The sequence below is a fragment of the Alosa alosa genome, chromosome 1, assembly GCF_017589495.1.
Source record: "Alosa alosa isolate M-15738 ecotype Scorff River chromosome 1, AALO_Geno_1.1, whole genome shotgun sequence".
In the NCBI taxonomy this organism is placed as follows: domain Eukaryota; kingdom Metazoa; phylum Chordata; class Actinopteri; order Clupeiformes; family Clupeidae; genus Alosa; species Alosa alosa.
In genome coordinates this window covers 11,327,384-11,350,758 of record NC_063189.1, presented here as the reverse complement: position 1 = coordinate 11,350,758, position 23,375 = coordinate 11,327,384, and the positions used below count along the sequence as shown (strand labels likewise).

The window sequence follows — 23,375 nt, the reverse complement described above, 5'->3', positions numbered from 1 at the left end:
TGGTAATTTGTTCATGTGATGTGATTGCAATCTAGTGTCCCCGTGGTACATTAGCTGGCTAAATGCTGAGAACACAATCTGATGAATGTAATCTTATTTTTCTACACTGATTATAGCAATTTACTTTGGCCTGATAGGATATTTAAAGTTTCTTTGCATTTTTGATACCCTTGGCTTGTTTATTCTGCTAAAGTGACACTAATCCATTTAAGTACTGAAAAATTAACAAACCGTTTGTGTTATCCATTAGGTAACGCCTATACTCCCATGTCCCCATGTCCTTATTGTGACAAATATGGCATACCATTTTCACGAACACACACTCAAGTACGGTGGGAGCCACAGTAAGAGTCTTTTGAAGTCACTGTTGCAGGTTACACCATTTCTTTTCAAGGCAGTGTCAGAATTTGGCCCCCATCTCAGATTGTACTACTGCAAGGTTTTTGCCTTGGGAGTTGTCAGTGCCCGCTGATAAATCAAAGAAAAAAGTGACAAGAGAGTGTCAGGGTCGTATTACTTCAGGCATTTCGAAAAATATGCGGCTGTCCTTGCAGTGGATGATTACCTCTGCTAAATCACAATTTGATGAATTTGATCAGCCTCTGAAGCTTTAACATTTAATGAAAGCCTATGAATCTGACAGCAGTGCATCAAAAGAACCCCTTCTGAATGCTAACTGAGTATCAACCTCTTTTTCTCCTCTTAGCTTTGAATTGGATGAAACGCGAAAGGGCTCTATGTGCCAGCCAGGTTACTGTGCTGAGACAGAATGACGGTGCTCTAAATGCAAAAATCATGAGGTTACCTTCCATGTCTCTGGTCCTCAAAGGCAGTTCAGGAATGTTGTGTGTGGAGTTGACCAAAATGCTGCAAGAGTTGAGCTCGTATTGGTGTGTCAAAGGTATCCACATTGACTGTGGCCTCTGAGACTTTATCAGTAGCAGTATGGCATTAAACTAAACATTAGCTAAACACTAATTGCTATGTGCATTCCCTTCAACACTAATGTAAACTGATGATGAATCTGATGCTGCTGCTGTTGCCAGACAGGAGCAAATGCTGACCATGTGTCTTTTCCCTTACAACTTTCCCAGGGAACAATGTGATACAAAAAACAACCATGAGTGGTTGTCTGCTACTGGAAGCCACGCTGCCTGTCTGCTATGAGCAACCAACCTGTGCCTGTTACCCCACATAAACAACTTGCATTGCTTAAAGTGAAGGGGGAACCTCACTAGCCATTATGTGCCAGAATGCTCACCACATACCAGCTTGAGGTGGAGTGTGAATGAGCCAATTACACTGGGGGGTGATTAGGGGGCCAGATTGAATGAGCCAGGTTGGGAATTTAACCAGTGCACCGGGGAACCCCCTACTCTTTACAATAAGTGTCATGCGATCTTTAATGACAACAGTGAGGCAGCACCTCAGTTTAACATAGTGTGATCCTTTAGCCTTACGAGCCAGACCCACATTAAAATTGAGGGTCTGGGCACTCACCATTCGCAGTGCTCAGTCTGAGGGGCGGGATAATCGGTTGTCTTTCAAATTCCCTCTGCACGCAATAGGACAGCACTGAGTCCGATGCGTTTTCCCAACAGCGGAGCTAGTTGGCTAGTTCAATCTTTTGCCATCTTAAAACAAGCTTAACTCGTGTCACACTGTTGGCTAACAGCAACATCCATCTTCTTTGTTTTCAAGTAGCAGGGAATTCAAGCCAAACCGTTGCAACTCTGCCATCAATCATTATGTTAAGCCCGCCAACGACTCTATACACGATTTGATTGTCCTGATAGAAGTTTAATTTTTCGAGCTCACAAGCCAACGGAGAGTTGCTAGACTAGCCCTGGAAGCAAATGTAATTTGCTGCCGCTAGGGTGCGTCTAGATTTCTAGGCTAGTGATCCTTAGGCCTCCCTGTAGAATTAATCCATTTGTGTGGTCGGTGTGACGTCAAAATTGGGTTAAAACAAACCGTTTCAAAACCTGGTGGCAATCTATCGTGCAGTCGTGTACAAGATGTATGACCATGGATTTTTAATGATTTACTTAGATTACTCAGAAACGTACTTCCAGTTACTCAGTGACCACACAAATGGACGATATGACGATGTGTTGAGTTGTGATGCCATTGTCTGCTCTAAGCTGTATGAGCTCCATGCTGACCCCCTCTTGTTTCCCTCCTCAGCCTCTGAAGCTGCACTGTGACGTGTGCAGCGTGGTGTCCAGCTCGGGCCAGATGTTGGGCCAGCAGGCGGGGGCCGAGATCGACCGCTCGTCCTGCATCTGGCGCATGAACAACGCGCCGACGCGGGGCTTTGAGCGCGACGTGGGCCGCCGCACCACGCTGCGGGTGGTCTCGCACACCAGCGTGCCGCTGCTCCTGCAGAAGCCGCACTATTTCTTCGGTCACGCCAACGACACGGTCTACGTGGTGTGGGGCCCGCTCCGGAACATGCGCAAGGACGGCAAGGGCATCGTGTACAACATGCTGAAGCAGGCGGCCGACAACTACCCGCAGGCGCGCATCTACGTCACCACCGAGGAGCGCATGAACTACTGCGACATGGTCTTCAAGAAGGAGACGGGCAAAGACCGGTGAGCATCCCTGAAGCGACATGTTAACCTGTCATTTCCTGTTTACCACACAGTGGTTATGATGTGTCCTTGGCAGGGGCGTCGCTAGCTATTTAAAACATTCGGGGCTAGAGCCCAGAACTTAGAGACCTTTTTATCCGGGGGTTCGCGGGTTTCTCCCCCGAGAGATTTTGAAAATCGGGCTGATGATCATGCAATTTTAACCTACTTTGAGAATGAAAAGGAAGGCCAATTGTAATGACTCACGTCACGGCATTCTGAATATTTTGATGTTTAAAGACCGTGTAAGGAGAACGTCTCTTCTGCCAAAGTGCACCACATACAACACCCAAAATATGACATTAAAATAGCCTCTAGAATAAACATCGTCATGCACCTCTGTCAAGTGCACAGGTGTGAGCGTTCGTCTCGGGATAAACATTTGGACGTCATCCCCTTCAATTAATGGGCTATGGGTGCCTTGAAAGCAATGCATTTGGGTTGTGTAGGCTATCACAAACTTTTGCCCAAAGAAAAAGTTCCATTCTGTCAAAATCAAGCCCAACATGCATTGCTTGGAAGCCCCCTCAAACGAGGTCAGGTTTACCATATTTACTGCGCATGTGATTCAATAGTAAATCACGATATATTGAAACTGAGCTGATCGAAATGTCCTCCTGGGTTGCGGGAGATGATGACACACTGTGAGTTTCCACTTCTTGACCCTGCTCTGCCCTTTTTTTTCTCTAAAGAAACTTCTAATATCCATTTGTCCTTCTGTACACTTATTTCGCTAAGGCTAGTTAGTCTAAGCACGAAACAGCAATGCGTAATGGCGTAGAGGAGAATTGAAATTGCAACATTTTGCAACAAATGATTCTAAACCTGCCCAGATCACGTCAAATTTTCTTGCGCTGCTGTTAATGCACACAATGGACACAAACACAAAAGTCTCTTCTACGGGGCTATTTATTTCATTCACGATTAGAGTTTTTGTTGTTGTTGACGGCCCATAGATCCGGGGCTATCCCCAGAGGATCCGGGGCTATAGCCCCGAATGCCCAGGTCTAACGACGCCACTGGTCCTTGGCTATTCTAGAGCTGCGCTTTTATAATTGGGAGCTGCGGGCCAGCCATCCCTTTGAGTTGTATGGTCTGAGTTGTATGCCCAGGCCTGAGGCTTAAAGGACTGTAGTGCGTGCTTGTGTTGAGTTGTATGCCCAGGCCTGAGGCTTAAAGGACTGTAGTGCGTGTTTGTGTTGAGTTGTATGGTCAGGCCTGAGGCTTAAAGGACTGTAGTGCGTGCTTGTGTTGAGTTGTATGGTCAGGCCTGAGGCTTAAAGGACTGTAGTGCGTGCTTGTGTTGAGTTGTATGGTCAGGCCTGAGGCTTAAAGGACTGTAGTGCGTGCTTGTGTTGAGTTGTATGGTCAGGCCTGAGGCTTAAAGGACTGTAGTGCGTGCTTGTGTTGAGTTGTATGGTCAGGCCTGAGGCTTAAAGGACTGTAGTGCGTGCTTGTGTTGAGTGCTTGCAGAAAGAAATGAGAGAAATGACGGAACAATCCTTTCGATAATCCCTTCAAGTGTGTTGTATACGCCCTATCTCTCCCTCAGATGCGTGGGCTCTGTGTTTGCCTGCTCTGGTTGTGTTTGGAGCTTATGGTTCACAGCCAGGTGTGGTAGTAAGATTCATATCGCAGTGTTATTGCTGCAAGGATGCATCACTCAGCTTGGCCAAGCATTATTGCCATGAGAGGATTGGGTACGAGTCTGTTACTGCTGTTGCAATATTACCGCTCACAACCGTCATCAATCCAAAACAATGTTCTCATAAATGTGCCATTTTGAATTTCTCACTGAATTATTGCGTTAGCCAACGCTCCTTGTGCCAATCTATGGAGAATATAATATCCTTGGATTTATTTTCTTTTGTCTCATTTCTTCCAGTCTCCTTTCGCCTCTGCCACTATCTCATTCTATCTTGCTCTCTTTATCTCTCTCTCTCTCTCTCTCTCTCTCTCTCCCATTCTTCCTGTTTACTCCACATTTTTCCAACAGGCCCTGCCAACACATGCTGTTGAGCCAGCAGACTTGCTGTATTTTGTGTGAGCCTCTATATCCATGTCTTCTCCAGAGCAGGCGATAGACATGTCTGCCGTGCATCGGTTCGGGATTATTTCCTAGTCCTGTGTAAAGCACCCCTTTTCCCCAAGTGTAGACAAGCATCTTTTAGTGAACCTCTACTTCCTTTGCGTACTCGCTGCCAGGAGACCATAGCAAGTGCATGTCACAGACTGTGAACAGATGTGCGTGTAATATGAGTTGTAAATCTGCCTTTAACAGAGTCCCATTTGGGAGGGTGGGTGTCAGGGAACAGTTGGCTGCAGAAGCCCCTTCTTGGAATTGAATTTGAGGGAGCAGCCATACTTAAATTCACCACCTGTGAGGGAAACATGCACCGGTGAGTCACCTATAAAGCAGCGTGCTGCCGAGTCTGCGTGGGACTTGCCGTGTTGCATGGCAATAGCATCCATTTTTCTCTATATTTGCATGGTGCTTCACTGGCAATCTACAGAGCAGTGAGGTCTGTATTTCGTGTGTCTCTCTCAGGTGAAACTGGTATTTCCATAAGCCTCACTCTCCCTTTCACTCGTGACAATGCTTGCGGATCTTTGTGGCATTACAAATGGATCCTCGCTGTGATACCGAAGGCTCTCAGGAGGCCTTTATTTCCATTGCCAGTTCCCTGTAGTATATACTCCAGTTACGTATTTGCCATATGAATAACCCAGTATAGCAAATCCATTCTGTTTTGTGCTCCGGAGACCAGGCTTCCATTGTCAGAGATCTGAACTCTGTAAAGCTCTTAAGAGCTGCACCGGTCCAGTCCCCAGAATGTTGGCACTACAGCGTAGCCACCAGCCACTGTGGATTAGGAGGAACATTCTGTGATCTTATCTGACTAGAGAGCCTTTTGAATCATGCAGCCTGTTCAGATGTGTTTTGGCAGCCATCTTCCTCAGCCATATGTTAGTATAAGGGAAAATCAGGCCAAGCTAATCAAGGTTGTTTAGCAGTTTTTTTTTTTCTTCATCACAGCACTCATTTTAAAACTAAGGTGACAGAACCATAGATCATCTGATCAGTTTGAAATCACTCTGGTCATTATGAGAACACTACAGTTTATTTCCTCATAAAGCACAAGCTTTAGCTCGTCATATGGCGGACGATCCTCTGGTCATTTAAATGCATCTTCAGGGCTGTGGCGACAGCATTCAAACTTTTATTTCAGAAAAGCATGCAGAATATCTCTTCACCAGCCCCAAATACTGAAATAGGTTTCAGCTATTATGTTGTGATATCATGTGTGTGTGTGTGTGTGTGTGTGTGTGTGTGTGTGTGTGTGTGTGTATGAGAGAGAGAGAGAGAGAGAGAGAGAGTGAGAGTGAGTGTAGTTGTGCTTTGGTATCATCCATCGGTGGAATAAATAACCAAAAATATCCAGACTAAGTCCAGCCCACCAGGGAGGCCTGGGTTTCTCATGTCATTACTTATTTCCCCCACCACTTCCCCCATCCATCAGGAGGATTCTGACAGCATGCTCCTGCACCAGCGTCTGGGCAGAGTAGAGGCGGGCTTTGGATGATGGAGAATGAGAGAGGGGTTTTGGAGGCGGGGTGAGGGGGACAGTGAATGCAAACACGCACAGGGACCCTATTACTCTGGGTGTCAGGGCTCCATCTCGCTGATTGGGGGCGGCGCAGCGGCGTGGATGTGTGATGACGGGCCTAATGAAGCTGATGATGAGTGGCATTGCAGCAGGCCCCCACTGGGGAGTCGTGCCCAGGCCGCCGGGCCGGCCCTGCCCAGCGTTCCCAGAGCCCGTCTGACCACCTTCAGCTCCTCCTCCAACGCCGCAGGCAGGCATAGATCAGCCCTCATTACGGAGAGTATCACTGTATCTGCTATCTATCACATGCCTTTGATCGGTGTAATAGCCCCATCGCGAATGGACAGTTAATGTTCTGAAGACAGTGGTTTTGAGAGCATACAGTTATGCAAAATTAGATCTCATTTTGAGTGTTGGATAACTAGTTGAATAATTATGAAAGCACTTTAAGCACCCAACCCCTGAGAACAATGAAAAAATTAAAAACACAGAACTAGAATCAAGTCAGCTCTCTGTTTCAGCAGACAGACAGATGGGTCTTCAAGTGTCTGCTTCTCAGTAGCCTATGGGCCTGTCTCTCCCAGTCTCAGGCTTGGGCCACCTCTGCAGCACAAAAGACAGGCCAACCAATCGTAGAATTCAACAAAAGTTAGCGCCATGTTCCTCAAGCAAACCTTTCCAAAAAGCACTGCCAAGCATTTTTTTTATTCATGCTGTGGCCCGAGCAGAGAAGTGGTTGCCAGTGGTCAATTTGTTAATCGTACCACCTTACTGGCTCCTGGTATTGAAATGAGCCAGAAAACGTAGGAAATAGCTACCGAATAAGGTCTAACAATTGACTGGAATGGGAGTACATCCAGGACAAAATTGCTTTAATAGAAAGACACTGTAAAGACCCCTGTTGGAGAATTAGGTGCTTGTTTTCCCCAAGAAGAGCATGACCTCCCTGTCTGGACTATGCTGCAAACCGATCCAAGGTGCACAGTGTGGCATTAGAGGTCCCCAGTCTGCCTGAGAGCATCTGTGTTGACTCAGCGTATGCTCATGCAGCTCTGTGGAGACCGTAATGGGCAGCCCTATCTGCCAACGCCCGGGGATTCACAGAGAACTCTAATTATCCTGATTGCTATGTGAGTGGAATTAGAAACTATAGCATTTGCTTACTCAGATAGATTAGATGCGCGCGCACACACACACACACACACACGCACATTGCAGTGTGTGACGGATTATTATTAACATGTCATTCTTGGGAAATTAATCTAGATTGGTCTTGAGTGTCAAGATCTTATGGCTAGATCTTGTTGCGTGAGCTTTTTCTTTCTCCCTTTCTCTCTCTCTCTCTCTCTCACACACACACATACACACACAGACTGGGCACAGACGAGAATGCCACCGGCAGTGTTTACCATGATGAGCGAGGACCTCGCTGAACTGCGTTATCAGAACATTGGTGTTCCTTGCTGCTCCCTGTCAGCAAGTTTAAGGGTTACCCAGTGAACCGTGTGCAGATAACGCATAAGAGAGCGTTCTTGGATGATGCTGTTGTCTTGGTGTTTCACAGCCCAAGCCTGCCATGTCTGATGCTCTGCCTGCAGTACATTTAGCGATACTCTATGACATGGTGCTACATACAGTCGGCCTTATCTCCAAAATCTGTTTTTTTTCTTCCGACACTTTACATTAATCATTTAGCCCAGTAGCCATCTAGCTGCGATGCTCTTCTCCAGGGCAGACTGTGGCATGCTTCACATTAATACCAGTACTCATACATCTTGGCAAAATTAAGCCATGACTTCATCACACATTGAAAAAAAAAATAGCCCATTGGATTTAGTTTATTTTAATATGAACATCCGTTGCACATAAATTAAATGTCTAAAATGAATACAGCATTTCTCTTTCGGTTTTCAAAATTGATTCATGCTATGCTGTGGTGACCCAATTTGTGCAACTAATTCCAATAAAATAGTTAAGGGGGGCTGCACTGGCTGGCTTTAGTTATTAGAGAGTTACAACCCCCCCAACGCTATCATATGTTACGCTTATGAACTTTTGGCAACATTGATATCTGCTTGATTATCTCAGTGTTCTTGCAAAGGCTTATGGTAACACATTGAAGTGGTGCCACCAAGGGATCCCATGTGATCATTTGCCCTCCAGGTTCAGAAGTTACGGACGTGTTTCACACTCATCTCACATGATGCTGTTGGATAAGCTTACTGCTGTGCCAAAACATGTTAGAACAACGTAATAGCATTGTGTTTTAAAGAGAAACATTACTAGTGTAATTCCATGTTTTGTGGTTTAGTAACTCTAACAGCCCCTCTTTGCCTTTTTTACAGTGTATGTCTACATGATTCAATCAGATAAATGGATTGCTCAATTGGAATGACTATTCTAACAAAGAGGTTGTGCTTTATGCAAAACTAGACTGCTTTATGTATTTGTAATGTATTGTGGTTTTGTAAATGGGACAGACCTAACTTTCACTTTCTTACAGTGCATTAGGCTACTAACACAATGCACTGTTCTGTGTACTAAACGTACTGGACAAGCATATGTAGATGAGCCCACATTATGAAACCAAGTCATGGATGTGGCCCAATCAAAGTCATGTATTTTGAGACACACAGATTCAAGCCGCAAAAGGGATTTTGTTTATAGTCTTGAATTATGATGATATCCTGCTCATTACGTAAGCAAGCTTTAATCCTTGGAAGTATGTGTTTATGAGAACGAAATCCCTGTCACTGCTCTTTATTTCCGGATTGATTTTTAGATAAGAGAGGACATAGCTCGATGTGAGCTTTTACTGAGCTTGTTTAGTGGTTGAGGGTGGCTGTTGTTTTCCAAACAGGAATTATGAGCCTTTTTGCTGCAGATTAGCTGGAACACATTCATGTTTACATAATGATCTTACACGAACTGTTACACAAACTGTGGTAGGTTTGCTTGACGTTCACCAGCCTACAAGTTCCTGCATGAGGAAGAAGTGCTGGTGCATGCTCCATTCCGAGAGACGTTGCTGTTGAGATTAGGGCTGCACAATTAATCGAATTTTAATCACGATCACGATTTTGGCTTCCCACGATCAAATTTGCGTAATGAGCGACAATAAAAATGCGTGCTCTATCCATAGAACCAACCTGGCAACCCATAGAACGCTCCGCTACAAAACAAATGAAGCGCTCCTTAAACTTGTCTGACCATGTGCCTGCATGCAGCCTACCAATGACAGCTGTTCCCTGCACTGCTAGCTCAGTTTGGATGCACTGTGGACTAACAGCATTATGTTAACTATTAGTAGGCTAGTTAGATTATATAAAAAAACGACGATCAAAAATCAAATGTGTGGTATGTGTGGCGCAGCAGAAGGCAGCTTGTCCCCCGAAACGGAATAATCGTGATCTCAATATTGATCAAAATAATCGTGATGATCATTTTGGCCATAATTGTGCAGCCCTAGTTGAGATGCTCTCTTTTGTGCAGCACGGCAGAGCACCTGGACATGTAGCATCCTTCTACTCACAACATTGCGTGCTCTTTATCTTAATGAGAGCTCCATCCTTCATCCTTGCAGTAGGAGAGCTCTTGCTGTCAGTGTAGCACTCAGTGGATGTGGACGGCAGGTCCTTGCTGTTCTTGCCATCGCTCATCATCTCTGTGTCAGTATCTGTCCGGTCTGAAAGGCTGTCATCACTCTCTCTCTGTCTTTCTTTTCTCTCTCTTTCTTTTTCTTTCTCAATCTCTCTCTTCCTCTCTTTCTCTCACTCATTTATTCCTACCTTTTCCAACCACTTTTCAAACCACTTTTTTTCCAACCCCTGCAGCTTTGCTAAAAGGTACATTTCCTTCATTGAGAGCCTGTCACCTCCATTTAGGTAAATATATTTCACAGTCACTTAAGTCCAAACTCTGTGCAGTGAGGACCGCTGGCCAGTGCTGTAAGCTATGCACCTTTTTGTCTCAAAAAGGTAATGTGACAAATGTGATTACAAGCAGTGTGCAATCAGTTAGTCTGCATACGCACACACAGCGTCTGAATGGACTTTCACAGAGGATGAGACTTCTTTCTTGTCTTGTAGTCAGAGCATTTTCTTTCTGCCATGTATGGGGGCTCTGTACCTCTGAGGAACTACAAGCCATATTAATGTGTGCCTGTCAGAGGCACAGTCAGCAGCCAGGGAAGTTGGTTATGGTAAACTGATCACCCATTGCACTCTCTCAGATATGGCATCACAGTCACCTCTTCTCTCTGCTTTTCAGGGGCATTGGACTTTCAGCTCCAAACTGGAGTGTTATCGGATTTAGCAACTTAAATAAAATGGGCCAACTTTTACCATGTCAACATATTCTGACCCAGCGCTGTGACACAATGTCATACATTTAGATTACACACAGCTCAGAATAAGCTGATGGGAGCTAGTCGGAAATGTCCCTCTCCTCATGTTTGGATTCTACTCAAGTGCAGCAGGTAGCAAGTGTTGCCAGTGGGTGATTAAGTAGTTCAAAATGCAACATTTATCCAGTGTTTTAGTAGGGAGGGATAAACATAGCATCTCATCCAAAGGAGGTTAAAATAATTTAACTCCCCACAGATGTAATACTTTTATTTAATATCCCAATCGCATTTTCATGAAACAGTTTCATTCAAAAAGCAGTCTTTAGATTGGGTAAAAAAATCTCTTTTCATGCTATTTCTCTATTTAAATACTACTGGGCTGTTGTGACAAGTAAATTTCCCAGCTGTGGGATCAATAAAGTCTTATCTTATCTTATCTTATTTTATAAATGATGAGTAAGTATGTTTAGCATGTTATTTAAAAAATCCTTACAAGTTGGCTACTGACAACCACAGAAATACCTACACAAAGGAAGTAAGCCCTTCAGTATGTCCAGGGCTCTTTGTTGGTAGTTGTCACTCATGAAAATAAATCAGTTATGCATTTTGGTAGTTTATGGGCATCCCATTGGTTCCTGCATCTGACCTCTTCACCCCATACACAGTGCACCGATACTGTTATTTTTACAATAGACAAAGATGTCTGAATGCATTCTCTACAGAACTCATCAAATCGGGGATTTAAAACATGTAGATAGCTGTTATATCATCATCATGGTAGTAGTACTGTGTTCGTATTTGATCAGAGTAGAGGAGGGTGTTACTGAGTGAAATATGAAAAGTAAGGAAATAGTTGTGATACGAATCCCCCCAGGTGGTTTGGATAACCTGAATTTCCCTTTTAAGTTGCTATTATATTCTGAGTCACATGAGATTTTCCATTTATTTTTTTGCAAGACTATATACAAAGCTCCAAAACCAAAATCCTCATTTTATACCTACGGTCCATATCACCCAGCACAATGCATCACTTGACACCTCTCTCCTTTTTAAAGTAATGCAAAATGGAATCTATCCAGCGGCTGTTGTCATGCTGAGAATGGAAGGGGGAAATTGGCCTGTCTTCAGAAAGGAAAATATTGAATTACGGTGATCCCAGCAGGGCTTTGTCTGGAGGTGAACATATTGAATTCTTGTTCTAATATTGTTGAATGAGGGTTCGAACCTTTGAAATGATATTACATACTATTACCCAATCCATTGCTTCCAGCATTCTGAAAGAGTTTTTTGTACTTGTTTTTGTTGTTGAGCTAAAAAAAAAAATATTTTTTTTATTATTATTATTATTATTATTCAATTTGTCATTTTTCTGCTTCCCTGTCAATTAACTTACATTATGATGACAACATGGCATGCCTATTATGGGCCTACTTATAAAAACATTTTCTTTATTTCCCGTTTGCTTTTGAACAAAGGTTTTTAAAAAACCTTTTGAAAAGCCGCTTGACTTTGTAACAAGCTGTGCATAGCCTCAGAATAAGCTCTGTAGAAATAATGATGGACAAAACTGACCCCTGATGCAGCCAAGCCAGTTTCATTTAAAATGTCTTCACTGTCCTTCCTTATACTCTGTGTCTCTAGTCCCTTCCATGTGATCAGTATGCTTTCTGCACACCTTAGAATAAGTGCCTTGAGAGTAGTGGGTCACGGTATAGACTCCCATAGTTCAAATCTCCAGTGTCGATCTCAAACGATACAGATGCAGGTGATGACGGTTTCTGTTTTTAGACTTAACATGCTGGTATGCAGTGCTTGTCATATGCCGTACCGCAATAAAATACGATAATTAAGGGTGAATGTCAGTGTTTTGAGGCAGTAGGACTTTCATATACCAGATTACACAGTGGCAATTAGTGCTGTCAAGTGAAAACTGTTTACAAACATGAGCAGATCCTGGCCCCTGTCATGCAATATTAACCAACCATTATAGTGGTCAGGGGGGTTACATTGGGATTTGTTATGTGGTAAGGCTGGGGGTGGGGGGTATTTCTATCATAGGCCTATAACATATTATCTTCATGGAGGTCTTGCGTATAAGGAGACTACTGCTGAAGTCAATGCCTGGTGTTTACATTGGCATTTATTCATTTAGCAGACACTTTTCATCCAAAGTAACTGACAACATACATATGTGAATGTGTCATATGCCATAATTCTATTACAAGGGACTACATTGTCCCCAGAGCAACTTTGGGGTTAAGTGCATTGCTCAAGGGCACAACAGTGAAAGCCAGGAGTTGAACCCACAACTTTTCAAGCTACTACATGCTAGCCCAGCTCCTTAACCACTACGTACCACTGGCTGCCCCAATTTCAATTACAATTATACATTTACAATCATTAAGAACAAGAAGCCGTATTGCCGAGTATGCGCAAGAATGACTACCCCCTGCTAAGTGTGTGAAGGGGCACAGCACCAGACATAGTAGAATTAGGCTGATGTGGCTGAGCCCTGGACAACACTGGTCTATCTCAACCCCTGATTATGGTGCTGACTCACATAACCCTTCACTCACCTACATTAACTATAAAACATACAAAACATATGCGATATACATTTAATGTGAGCATAAAAATACTTAAATGTCTGGCCCCGGCTGTGGCGCGGCTGGCTGGGGCGCCCGCGCTGTGCTCCGTGCGCCGGCGACCCGGGTTCGGTTCCCGCCCCGTGGTCCTTTCCGGGTCCCACTCCCGCTCTCTCTCCCATTCGCTTCCTGTCGCTCTCCACTGTCATAAGGCATAAGAAGCCCCCAAAAAATATAAAAAATAAATAAATAAATAAATACTTAAATGTCTGAGGTGGTAATAATTACTGGAATGCATACAGACAAATGAGCAATAATGCACTAACAACCACAATTCCCATTACATAAATGATGTAAAATTGCCTCACAAAACCTGTACAAGGCTTGAGAAATGGTCTTTTGATGGTGAGTAAGAGTGAGAGGATGTAGTTAATATGCACAGTATAGCAACAGCACAGTAATGCCTTTAGTCATGTTTTTAAACTTAAAATGAAAACTCATTTCAAAATGAGAGGCTAATTATGGTTTTATTACAAATGAACAGCCATTATCAAGCAAATAGTAACATCCGGCATAATCAAGCCTTCAGCCACATCTCATATTGACTTGGAATGAGGCCTTCGTCAATCCATTGTAATAAGAGAAGTATTCACAACATGAGACAGACCAATATTGAGTTGGAATTGCATATACTAGCAAATTGTGAAAAGAAATTATACACTAAATCCCTTATGAATTTGAGAAATCTTTGCACAAAGAACATCATCCAAAGCACACAGAGCATCCTGAGCCTTTTCCAGAGTGTAGTTTTCACTCCAGTGCATACCATTGTCTATGTCTTATCTGAGACATATTTAGTATTGGGTCACCGGATAAATTATTCCAAGTGTCATGCATTTAATTTTATCTGCGTGTGGATTGCTGAGGGGCAAATTGCTTTGCTTACCCTGATGCTTTAGAGAGGGGAATTATCATGCACTAACCCTTCTCTGATCCAACTGACCCTCTGAATCTATGACAGAATGATAATTAAACCTAAACTCTGCCGTTATCCCCTCCTCTGAGGTCCGTTTATCTAAATGTAGCCCGCTGCCTGACGGTGCTGGGAGCGGTAGCCTGCCCAGGAACCCAGCTCTCCATTCACTTGTCCTTGAGTGGGATGGTCCCCCTTCCCTCATCCTTGTTGTATTTGCACACCTCCCTAATAGAATTGTGCATTCTAAACAGATGTATATATAATATAATAATATTTAATAATATATGTGATTGCATTCCATAATATTGGAAAACAAAAGGTGAGGTCCATAATTCTGATACAAAACAATTTTCGTTAAACTCGGTGAATGTCTCCTCATGTATCTCTGGCTGTTCGTGCTCAAAAAGCTGTGTTCTGCCATTGTAAATGGAGAATGCACTCACCTGCTGAAACTCGAGCCATACACTGTTCAGGTCATTCAAGGTTTTGCTTCTGGAGCGGTGAAGTCATTTAATTGGATGTTGTGCTCTCAGTTCAACAATGGTTTTGCAGTTGAGAAGTTGCACTAGTGCTGCAGTTCAAAAGCTGTTTCATTTAATCTGTAGATATTTAAACATTTTAAAGGTAAAGCCTGCGATTCTTGCTTTATCTTTAAATGTCTACAGGTTAAATGAAACAGCTTTTGAAGTGCATCACCAGTGTTTGCCGTAGTAATTACCTTTTTTCAGTCTGTGACTCTGAAATGAGGGATGATTGCTGGCTGTGCCCCCACACCGTGTTGTGTCTTGCCTAATCATTGGAGTAGAGGGACACGGAGTTTTACATGTGGAGTACACAGCATGCTTTATCGGCTAGGGGCGGTGAGGCGCCTGGGGAAGTGCCGATAGAATAAGACTGCAAGAAAGCTGTGTTCAGGTTCACCTTTCAGACACGGACGGTGTGTGTGTGTGTGTCCGTGTGTGTGTCCGTGTGTGTGTCCGTGTGTAGAAGGCAGGGTGGGGGATTGGAGGGTTGTCAGACACTGCAGTGTGTTTCTGTCCCGTCAACATGAGGATGAACATGAGGCCAGTGCTCGGTCTGCAGAGCCAGGGTGCTGGGAGAGGTGAGAGGCCATCTGGGGAGCCTCCAACTACATTTCCTCTGAAATGAAGAGCCAATAGCTCTGGAGAGAACAGCAGCACAGTGGCAGAGGGCAGACAAGAATGCTAGTGGTCTCAGTGGAGATGTGTGTGCGTCTATGAGAGTGTGCATTTCCAGGGCTTGCACAGATTACAGAATGAGATGTCTGCAGACAATATGGTCTCGGTTTATGCTGGAAGAATGGTGCTGTTCCAGTCACTATTAAAATGGTGCTGTTCCGGTGACTATTAAAATGGTGCTGTCCCGGTGACTGCCCACTTTTACAGCGAAGTCACATTTTGGCTGGTTTGTTATTGTTCTTTACAGTGGTCTATAGAAATGTGAATATTACCAAAGAAAGAAAGAAGAACACAAACAAACAAACAAACAGCCAGAAAATTATAGTATAAGTATAAGTATATATACTCTTTTGATCCCGTGAGGGAAATTTGGTCTCTGCATTTATCCCAATGGACTCGGGGAGCAGTGAGGGATTAGGTGCCTTGCTCAAGGGCACTGCAACCATGACCTACTGGTCGGGGTTCGAAACGGCAACCCTCCGGTTACAAGTCCGAAGCGTTAACAGTAGGCCACGGCTGCCCCATTGCTGAAAAGACTTAAGTCAAACACAACAAACAAATTATAAAAACAATTCTTTCTCCCCTGGCGCTTTTCCTTTTTACTGGTGCGTCCCTTCTGGGAGCCAAAGGGGCCATTAGCTGGTCAGACCTGTGCACTGGTTCCTATGAAGATTATGTGGAGCATGCTGAAGACCTGAATATAATGAAGCTGGTAATGCACTGCTTTTCACCAGAGGCCACTGGTGAATAAAAGCCTCTCATGCTATTAATAGTGCCGAAGAAGAAACAATAAGCACTTTAACGGCCCACAGGGATCTTGGGCTTCTACTGATCATATCGCTGGGCTCATGTTTGGATTCTCACGAAGAGACCAGAGAAATAGTTATGGAATGGGCTTTAGTGCAGGATTCTCCCGCCAACTGTTTTGTGAGTATGGAATAGGAAGAGATGTGGGCTAAGGTGAGTGGTTGTAATTGTTTTGTGTTTGTGTGTGTGTGTGTGTGTGTGTGTGTGTGTCTGTCTGTCTGTCTGTCTGTCTGTCTGTCTGTCTGTCTTGGCTCCAAATATATGCATTGCTTTTAAACTGTCCGTGCCTCCAGAGGAATGGCATTAAGACGGCATTGTGCAAATCATGTGCCTCTAGCCCCCCAATATTCCCTTTCTCTCTCACACACACACACACACACACTCACACACACACACACTCACTCACACACAGCCACGTGATGCCACCTCTGTAGCATATCAGCTGGAAAGCAATTTCAGAGAGGTGGAGTAAAGGTGGGGGTGCGGCTCACAGGAGAGCAGAGGTGGTGTGGGGGGTGCGGGGAGGTGAAGGGAGTCAGGGAGCTGGTGTGGTGTGTGGGGGGTGGGTGGGGGTGTGTGGAATTAATGGCTGTACTTCAGAGAGTCTGCTCCCCTGATGAAGAGTGTGCCCTGTACAAAGCTGGCCTCAAATAGGTTTTTCCATGGGGTGCGCAAAGAAGGCTTATTGAAACTCTCTCTGTCCACTCTCCTCATCTGTTCAGATGACAGACATTCGTCTCTCTTTCACACACACACTCTCTCTCTGTCTTTTTCAAATCCTCTTTCTCTGTCTCTCTCTCTCTTTCTCAAATCCTCTTTCTCTGTCTCTCTCTCTTTCTCAGATACTCTCTCTCTTTCTCACATCCTCTCTCTCGCTCTCTTGCATTTTCTTTCATTGTGCTCATGCAGCTGTGTCCCTCAAGGTTGGCGTGTCGTTTAGATGTGCGAGGCAGCGGTGAATCAAGCAGGGATACGCCGCACGTTGCCACAGTCGGAGCGAGACTCGTCATGCAGAACGGCGCTGTACGACGCGTCACGCCTCAGGTGCCGGGGCCTGCGTCGGCGCTCGATTATTTACCTCTCAGCCTCTTCTGACTGTCAGAGCTCGTTTCTCCTCCACCCCTCATTTCCCGCCACTGAGGCGAGTGAGCGCTTCAGCCGTGTCACTCTCAATCACCAGCGCTCCGCACGGATGTCTGTGTGAGAGAGAGAGAAGGAGAGTGTGAAAGAGAAGAGAGACAGAGAGAGAGAGAGAGAAGGAGAGTGTGAAAGAGAGAGGCCCCTATGAGGAGCTGTCAGTCATTGAAAGGTTGGTCCTTTTGTATTTTGGAGCCAGCCACAGTATTCGCTTCTGCCCAGCATTTTTCATTCAGAGTACGGTGAACCCTGAGAGGCTCGTGAGATTTACAGACCTCAGGAGCTAAAGGTGTGGCTACAGAGAGTTATGGAGTCATACATGAGTTAACGTGTGGCTCTCAAAGATAAATGGCATGCAGCGGTCCAGTATTCCAGACTGCTCGACTGCTTGCTTTTTGTACACGCTAGCATTATTTCACTGTGTGTGAATAATTGACTTGAAACTCCATTGTGTTTTTTGTATGATTAGATCTTTTGACCTCTGTGTGTGTGTGTGTTTGTGTGTTTGTTGACAGCATACAGTCGGGATCCTACCTCAGCACTGGCTGGTTCACCCTCATCCTGGCCATGGACATGTGCAAAGAGATCCGGGTGTACGGCATGATCAACGACACATACTGCAAGTAAGACCAGCAGCTCCATCTGCCTCTTCTCAATCACTGATCATGTGATCTTCCAGACTGTTCTTATTTCACAGACAGGCCCAAGTGCCATCTCCATTAGACAGGGAATGAATTGACTTGGGGTGGGCAGGGACTCCTGATAGATAGATAGATAGATAGATAGATAGATAGATAGATAGATAGATAGATAGATAGATAGATAGATAGATAGATAGATAGATAGATAGATAGATAGATAGATAGATAGAAAGAAAGAAAGAAAGAACTTGTTTACATGAAACAGGTATACATGTTTCAGTTTCATCACAGGATGCTCATCCTCGCCATCTTCTGTAATGTTGTAATTGTTGTAAACGCAAAACAAATTAAAACACTGTTTTTTAATAGTTGAGAAACAAACCAAAACATATGTGCTCTCTGTATTAAATCCTTCTTAATATAAATAATAAAGGAATGTCCACTCTCTGGTAAACAACACACTGGAACTGTACTTGACTGACTTCAACTGTCTGGGTACATTCCCGCACTCGCACACACATGACTGACTTCACTCTACACACGTGGTGATGCATCAATATTATGAACACAAAGCCAACCATATCACATTTTGACATCTCCCCCTTTTATGATATCTTGTCAATATTTGACATTACACACGTGTAACATTTCTAACCCACATTATATGACACTCTCCATCATCCATTTATTAGATCTAATAAAGCTAGATTATTTGTAGCAACTGCTATGTAGCTGTAGAGCATGTAAAATGTATCAGAGTTTTCACAGGGCCTTTATACTGTCAATGGCTTTCTCCAGAAGTTGCAATCAAAATTATTCAATCCTCCCAAACAAGAGTAATTTAAATAGCTCAACACACCTAATATTTACAAGTGTTTTCTCCATGATCAACACAAAATGCCATTTTTAATGACTACTACAGTCTCTGAATTATTCAACATCTTCATGACAAGCGTTTTTAGTGCTTAGTAAAGCACCCATTTCCTGTTATGACCTGCTGCAAACGTGATGCAAAGCCAGACACCAGCTTCTGGCAGCGTTCCTGAGGAATCTCAGCCCATTCCTCATTGGCAATGGCCTCCACTTCACTAAAATTCTTTGCTGTGTGTGCGCTGTGTTACCACCTTCTTCAAATCCCACCAAGGTGATTTCCTATGGGGTTTAAGTCATGTGACTGATGGACACTCTAAAAAACTTCCAAGGCTTCTTCCGTAACCAAGCCTTGATGGACTTAGGTATGCTTGGGATCATTATCTCGTCGGAAGGTCCAGGGATGTCCAAGCTTCAGCTTCCTCTTTGGATTTCCTGACATGTGATTGAATCCATCTTGCCCTCCACACGCTGCAGTTGTCCAGTGCCAGAGGAAGCTAAGCAGCGACCATGCTTTAATGTAGGCAGAGTGTTCTTTTCACTGTCTGCTTCTGTCTTCCTCCTCCAGACATGCCGCTGATGCATGGGGCAGAAAAGTTCCAGTTTAGTTTCATGGCCTACGGTGTGACCGATGCTGTGATCATACACTGATATGCTTTGACCTTGGAGTTCACCTTGAAAGTTTTATTTGGCTCTTTGTGTTCCAATTTACACATTCCTTCTGCTCAGTCTGGGTCAATTTTCCACTTGCAGCCACATCCAGCAAGGTTGGCCACAGTCCCATGCACCTTAAACTTGTTAATACAATGTGCAACTGTAGCCACCGGAGCATCAAGCTGCTTGGAGAGGTTCTCATAGCCTTTACCTTTAACATGCTTGTCTATGTTTTTTTCTGATCTCCTCAGGCAACTCTTTCCTTTCATTTTAGTTTCTCTGGTCCACCATCATTTGGTGTATGCAATGATACCAAACTGTAAAGTGACTCATTTTCTAAATTTCATTTAAATACGCTGAATGACTGAATACAACATCGAATACATCTGTAATGCTAATTAAGGCGAAACATCACTATAATCCAATAATTTATCATCTTTTAGGAGTACCATTTTAGAATATCTTTGTAAAATAAAAATCAAATGGTCTCTTTTCAAACTTTCTTTGCTTTACTCCAAAGGCATTACATACCAAAACACATACCAAAGACATGCAGCTATCCGAAAGAAATTTGCTTTGAATTCAATCACTTTAAAGGAAGTAGTTTGCTTTTGCATATAGACAATCCCACATTCAGAGCAGAGAGTTGTCACCACAGATCAGACCTTGTTATGTTCCATCAAGGCCACAGTCTGCCTACTTTTAAACATCTATACAATTGTGAAAATTACATTTTAAAATAAGTCCATTTTTGTGATTGCTTCATTCAAATGTTGGCTTTTGTGAGTGGAAATATCTTGCATGGTGATGCGCACACTCATTTGCACCCATGTGAACCCTGACAGCACAGAGGCCGCCCACATCAGAAATCCCAAAGTAAACCCTGCCATCAGGTTTATCATCCTCGGCTGTCACAAGTTTCCCTGCACTGTAGGCTGTTCTGGATATTACAGCATCTTGTTTAATGTAATTAATTTACTATGGATTTACCACAGATGAAAACCTTGACTCCCTTGTTAGCTGGAGAATCCATATTTACAGATTTATGCCGTCGTTTTTTTTGTGTTGACGGGGAAAGTGATGTCAGGGGTTCACCCTTTCTGCCAAATTCGCCTCGGCAGAAAGATAAAAGATTTCTCCAGGGCTCAGACAAGGAGCATAATTTAATCCTGTGTCTTGGCTCTGTTTCGCTGTCAGAATGACCTATCCCCCTCTTCCCGTTAATGAACCATAATTACAGCCCTGCACGCGCCTTGCTGGAGGTTGTCTGAATGTAAATATATACTGGTGTGCCGGGAAGGGGGCAGGGAAGTACTTTGGATGCATCAAATTGCCATGGTAGCTCTGCCTCACCTTCAGCTTTAATGGGGTCGGCTCTTGCCTTGTGGCTCCAGAGCCTCTCCCCCTCGCCTGCTCACTCTCCACCTCGCAGACCCCCTCACTGCTCCACAGCCAGTGGTTCGCACGGCGTCCAGTTTCTTTACAGTCCACAGAGCTCAGGATTTTTTCTCTCTCCTATATTCCTGCATGCAAGATCAGTATGCGTTCCCGATCCCAGAGCAGGAGCACAGTGAACACAATGGCTTGGTTGGGAGCGGAGGGGTGAATTTTTATTTCTGCATAATAATATCAGTTACCCAAAATTCAGCCTCCTCCATTTGTCACGGGGCTAATTTTCATGAGTTGTAAAATATTTGAGCATAATCACATTATCCACTCAAGGCTGATATAAATATGTATGATGCATTCAGAGCTGAAGAATTATACCCTGAAATCTATGTTCGGTATATCAAGCACACATTTCCTAAGCTTCTCTTTGAAGAAACAGCACGCGGTTTCATTTCCGCCACTGAGATATGTTTGGTCGCTGCTTTTCTTTTAGCCAGGATACAGAGGGAAGCACACTAACAATAAAGTAATTTTGATGCAAGGCGATGTGTCAGGAAGGTATCTGTCTTAACATAATGTGCCGAGCCAAGGCAGCAATTGACCCCACTAGCCCTCTCATAATTGAAATTCAACAGGTGTGGTGGGGAGAGTGAAATTGAATTCATTTGTTGCAGGGCAACAGTGACACGGCTCCTGCAGCCATGAATAATAAGGAAAAAAAGCAAATCAGCTCTTAAAGTCACCCGCGTTCCACAGAAGAGCATTCTGAACTAGGGAAGATTGGTCTTTATGGTCTTAACTCAAAGAAAGAAAGGAAAGACAGATAGAAGCAGCCCGACTTTGAAGCAAATGCGTCCTGGTTTAGTAGAAATGATAAAAGTCTCAATTAAATTAAACAATGAAATGATTTATTCAGCATGCCGTCGTGCGTCTGCCCTAACAGTATCCTTCTTCCCTTTCTTCTCCTCTCTCCCCTGGTTAAGGATGGAGGGCTACCGGAAGGTTCCGTACCACTACTACGAGGCCGGGAGCCGGGACGAGTGCGCCGAGTACCTGCTTCATGAGAGCGCGCCGTACGGCGGTCACCGCTTCATCACCGAGAAGGCCGTCTTCGCCAAGTGGGCCAAGATGCACACTATCAAGTTCTTCAACCCAGAGTGGCAGCTCTCGTGACACACCCCCATCACACACACACACACACACACACACACACACACACACACACACACACTCACACATACATACACACACACCAAAACCACCACCACCTTGTGACTTGGCACAGAGCTCTCTGAGCTGTGAGGGACGGCACTCTCCTGTCTGCATGCACCTTAGAGAAAGGAGACATTGACACGTAAGTGCAGGACGTCCTGTGTGTGAGACTCTCCAAGCCCCCTCTGCTGTGAAGAGCGTGTGAGGATCCAGTCCCTTTTCAAGGTCAGGAACCGATTGTACTGTTTGCGGTTGGAAGCAGTGTATTGGTCTCTCTCTCTCCAATAGACAATCAAGCACCATTGTTTGGACTGATGCACTCAGTCGAACAAATAATGCCCGCTGACACCATGTGGTGTGCAAAAGTGAGGTGGTAACCTTGTGAATGTTTGTATTCGTACACTGTCCAGCTGTCGATTTCTGCACCAGAGCAGCCACGGGAAGGTCATTCAAGCAAAGGCCATCGAGCTGAAAGAACTGCTGCTTGACATTCACAAGATGACGAGGAAGTGCAATCATAAATCATAGATTTTTTTTCTCTCTCTCTTTCTTTATTTCCCTCTCTCTGTCTTTCTTTTTCACAAGAAAAAGCTGAATTTTTGAATCTCCATGTGATGCACTACCAATTCGTAGAAATATGAATTATTCTGGGCTGCTGTCAGTGTTTTTTAGCTGAACAGACTGTTTCTCACAAAGGCTTTTTTCCTGCAGTGATCAAGGCATCACACGGATCAAAGTTTAATATTCTTTGTGTGTGGATGAAATCCTTCATCCTTCCCTTGACCAAAAGCTCTATACATGTTCAAACACACACATGCATGTGTGCACACTCACACTATCATACACGCACACATACACACACATAGACAGACAGATAGCCACACACACACACACACACACAGAGATACAGTAAAACTCATTCAGTCTTTTGGCAAGCAAGACTTAGGAAGACTTAGGAAAGATTTCAAACAGAATCTGTTTGAAATCTTAATCTGAAATGTATCATTCAACAACCCACATCTGCAATCCAGTGCCACGTGAGCAACCTTCAAGACTTGCCTTTCCGTCCCTTCAAAATGCCCACAATGATTAAAAATATAGCGATTTGATTTATTTGGTTCCAGAACAATATTGGCTTGATGCTACCATGACCCCCCACCACCACCACCACCACCACCACCACACCCTCCTCTACATTAATCATCACACACACTTCACAGCAACATGTCACAATGCATTAGAGCCCTCTCATCCAAGTGCCATCTCTTTGACATTAATAGCATTAACAGCATGGGGTCAAGTGGTACAAACAGCAT

The 23,375-nt window shown here is 44.1% G+C and overlaps 1 protein-coding gene across 2 annotated transcripts in view; it reads left to right on the top strand.

The window, feature by feature from the left end:
- The window catches only part of st6galnac3 (ST6 (alpha-N-acetyl-neuraminyl-2,3-beta-galactosyl-1,3)-N-acetylgalactosaminide alpha-2,6-sialyltransferase 3), a 53,103-nt gene extending 30,189 nt beyond the window's left edge, over positions 1–22,914 (top strand). Inside the window, exons 3-5 of one of the 2 annotated variants that reach the window (XM_048245947.1) lie at positions 2,188–2,597; positions 17,809–17,916; positions 21,831–22,914. In XM_048245947.1, the coding sequence (XP_048101904.1) occupies positions 2,188–2,597; positions 17,809–17,916; positions 21,831–22,020 (708 nt within the window). In that variant the 3' untranslated portion in view covers positions 22,021–22,914. Of the gene's footprint in view, positions 1–2,187; positions 2,598–16,161; positions 16,658–17,808; positions 17,917–21,830 lie in introns of those variants that run through there. The other variant, XM_048245956.1, reaches the window with a different exon arrangement.
- The last annotated feature ends 461 nt before the right edge of the window (positions 22,915–23,375 follow it).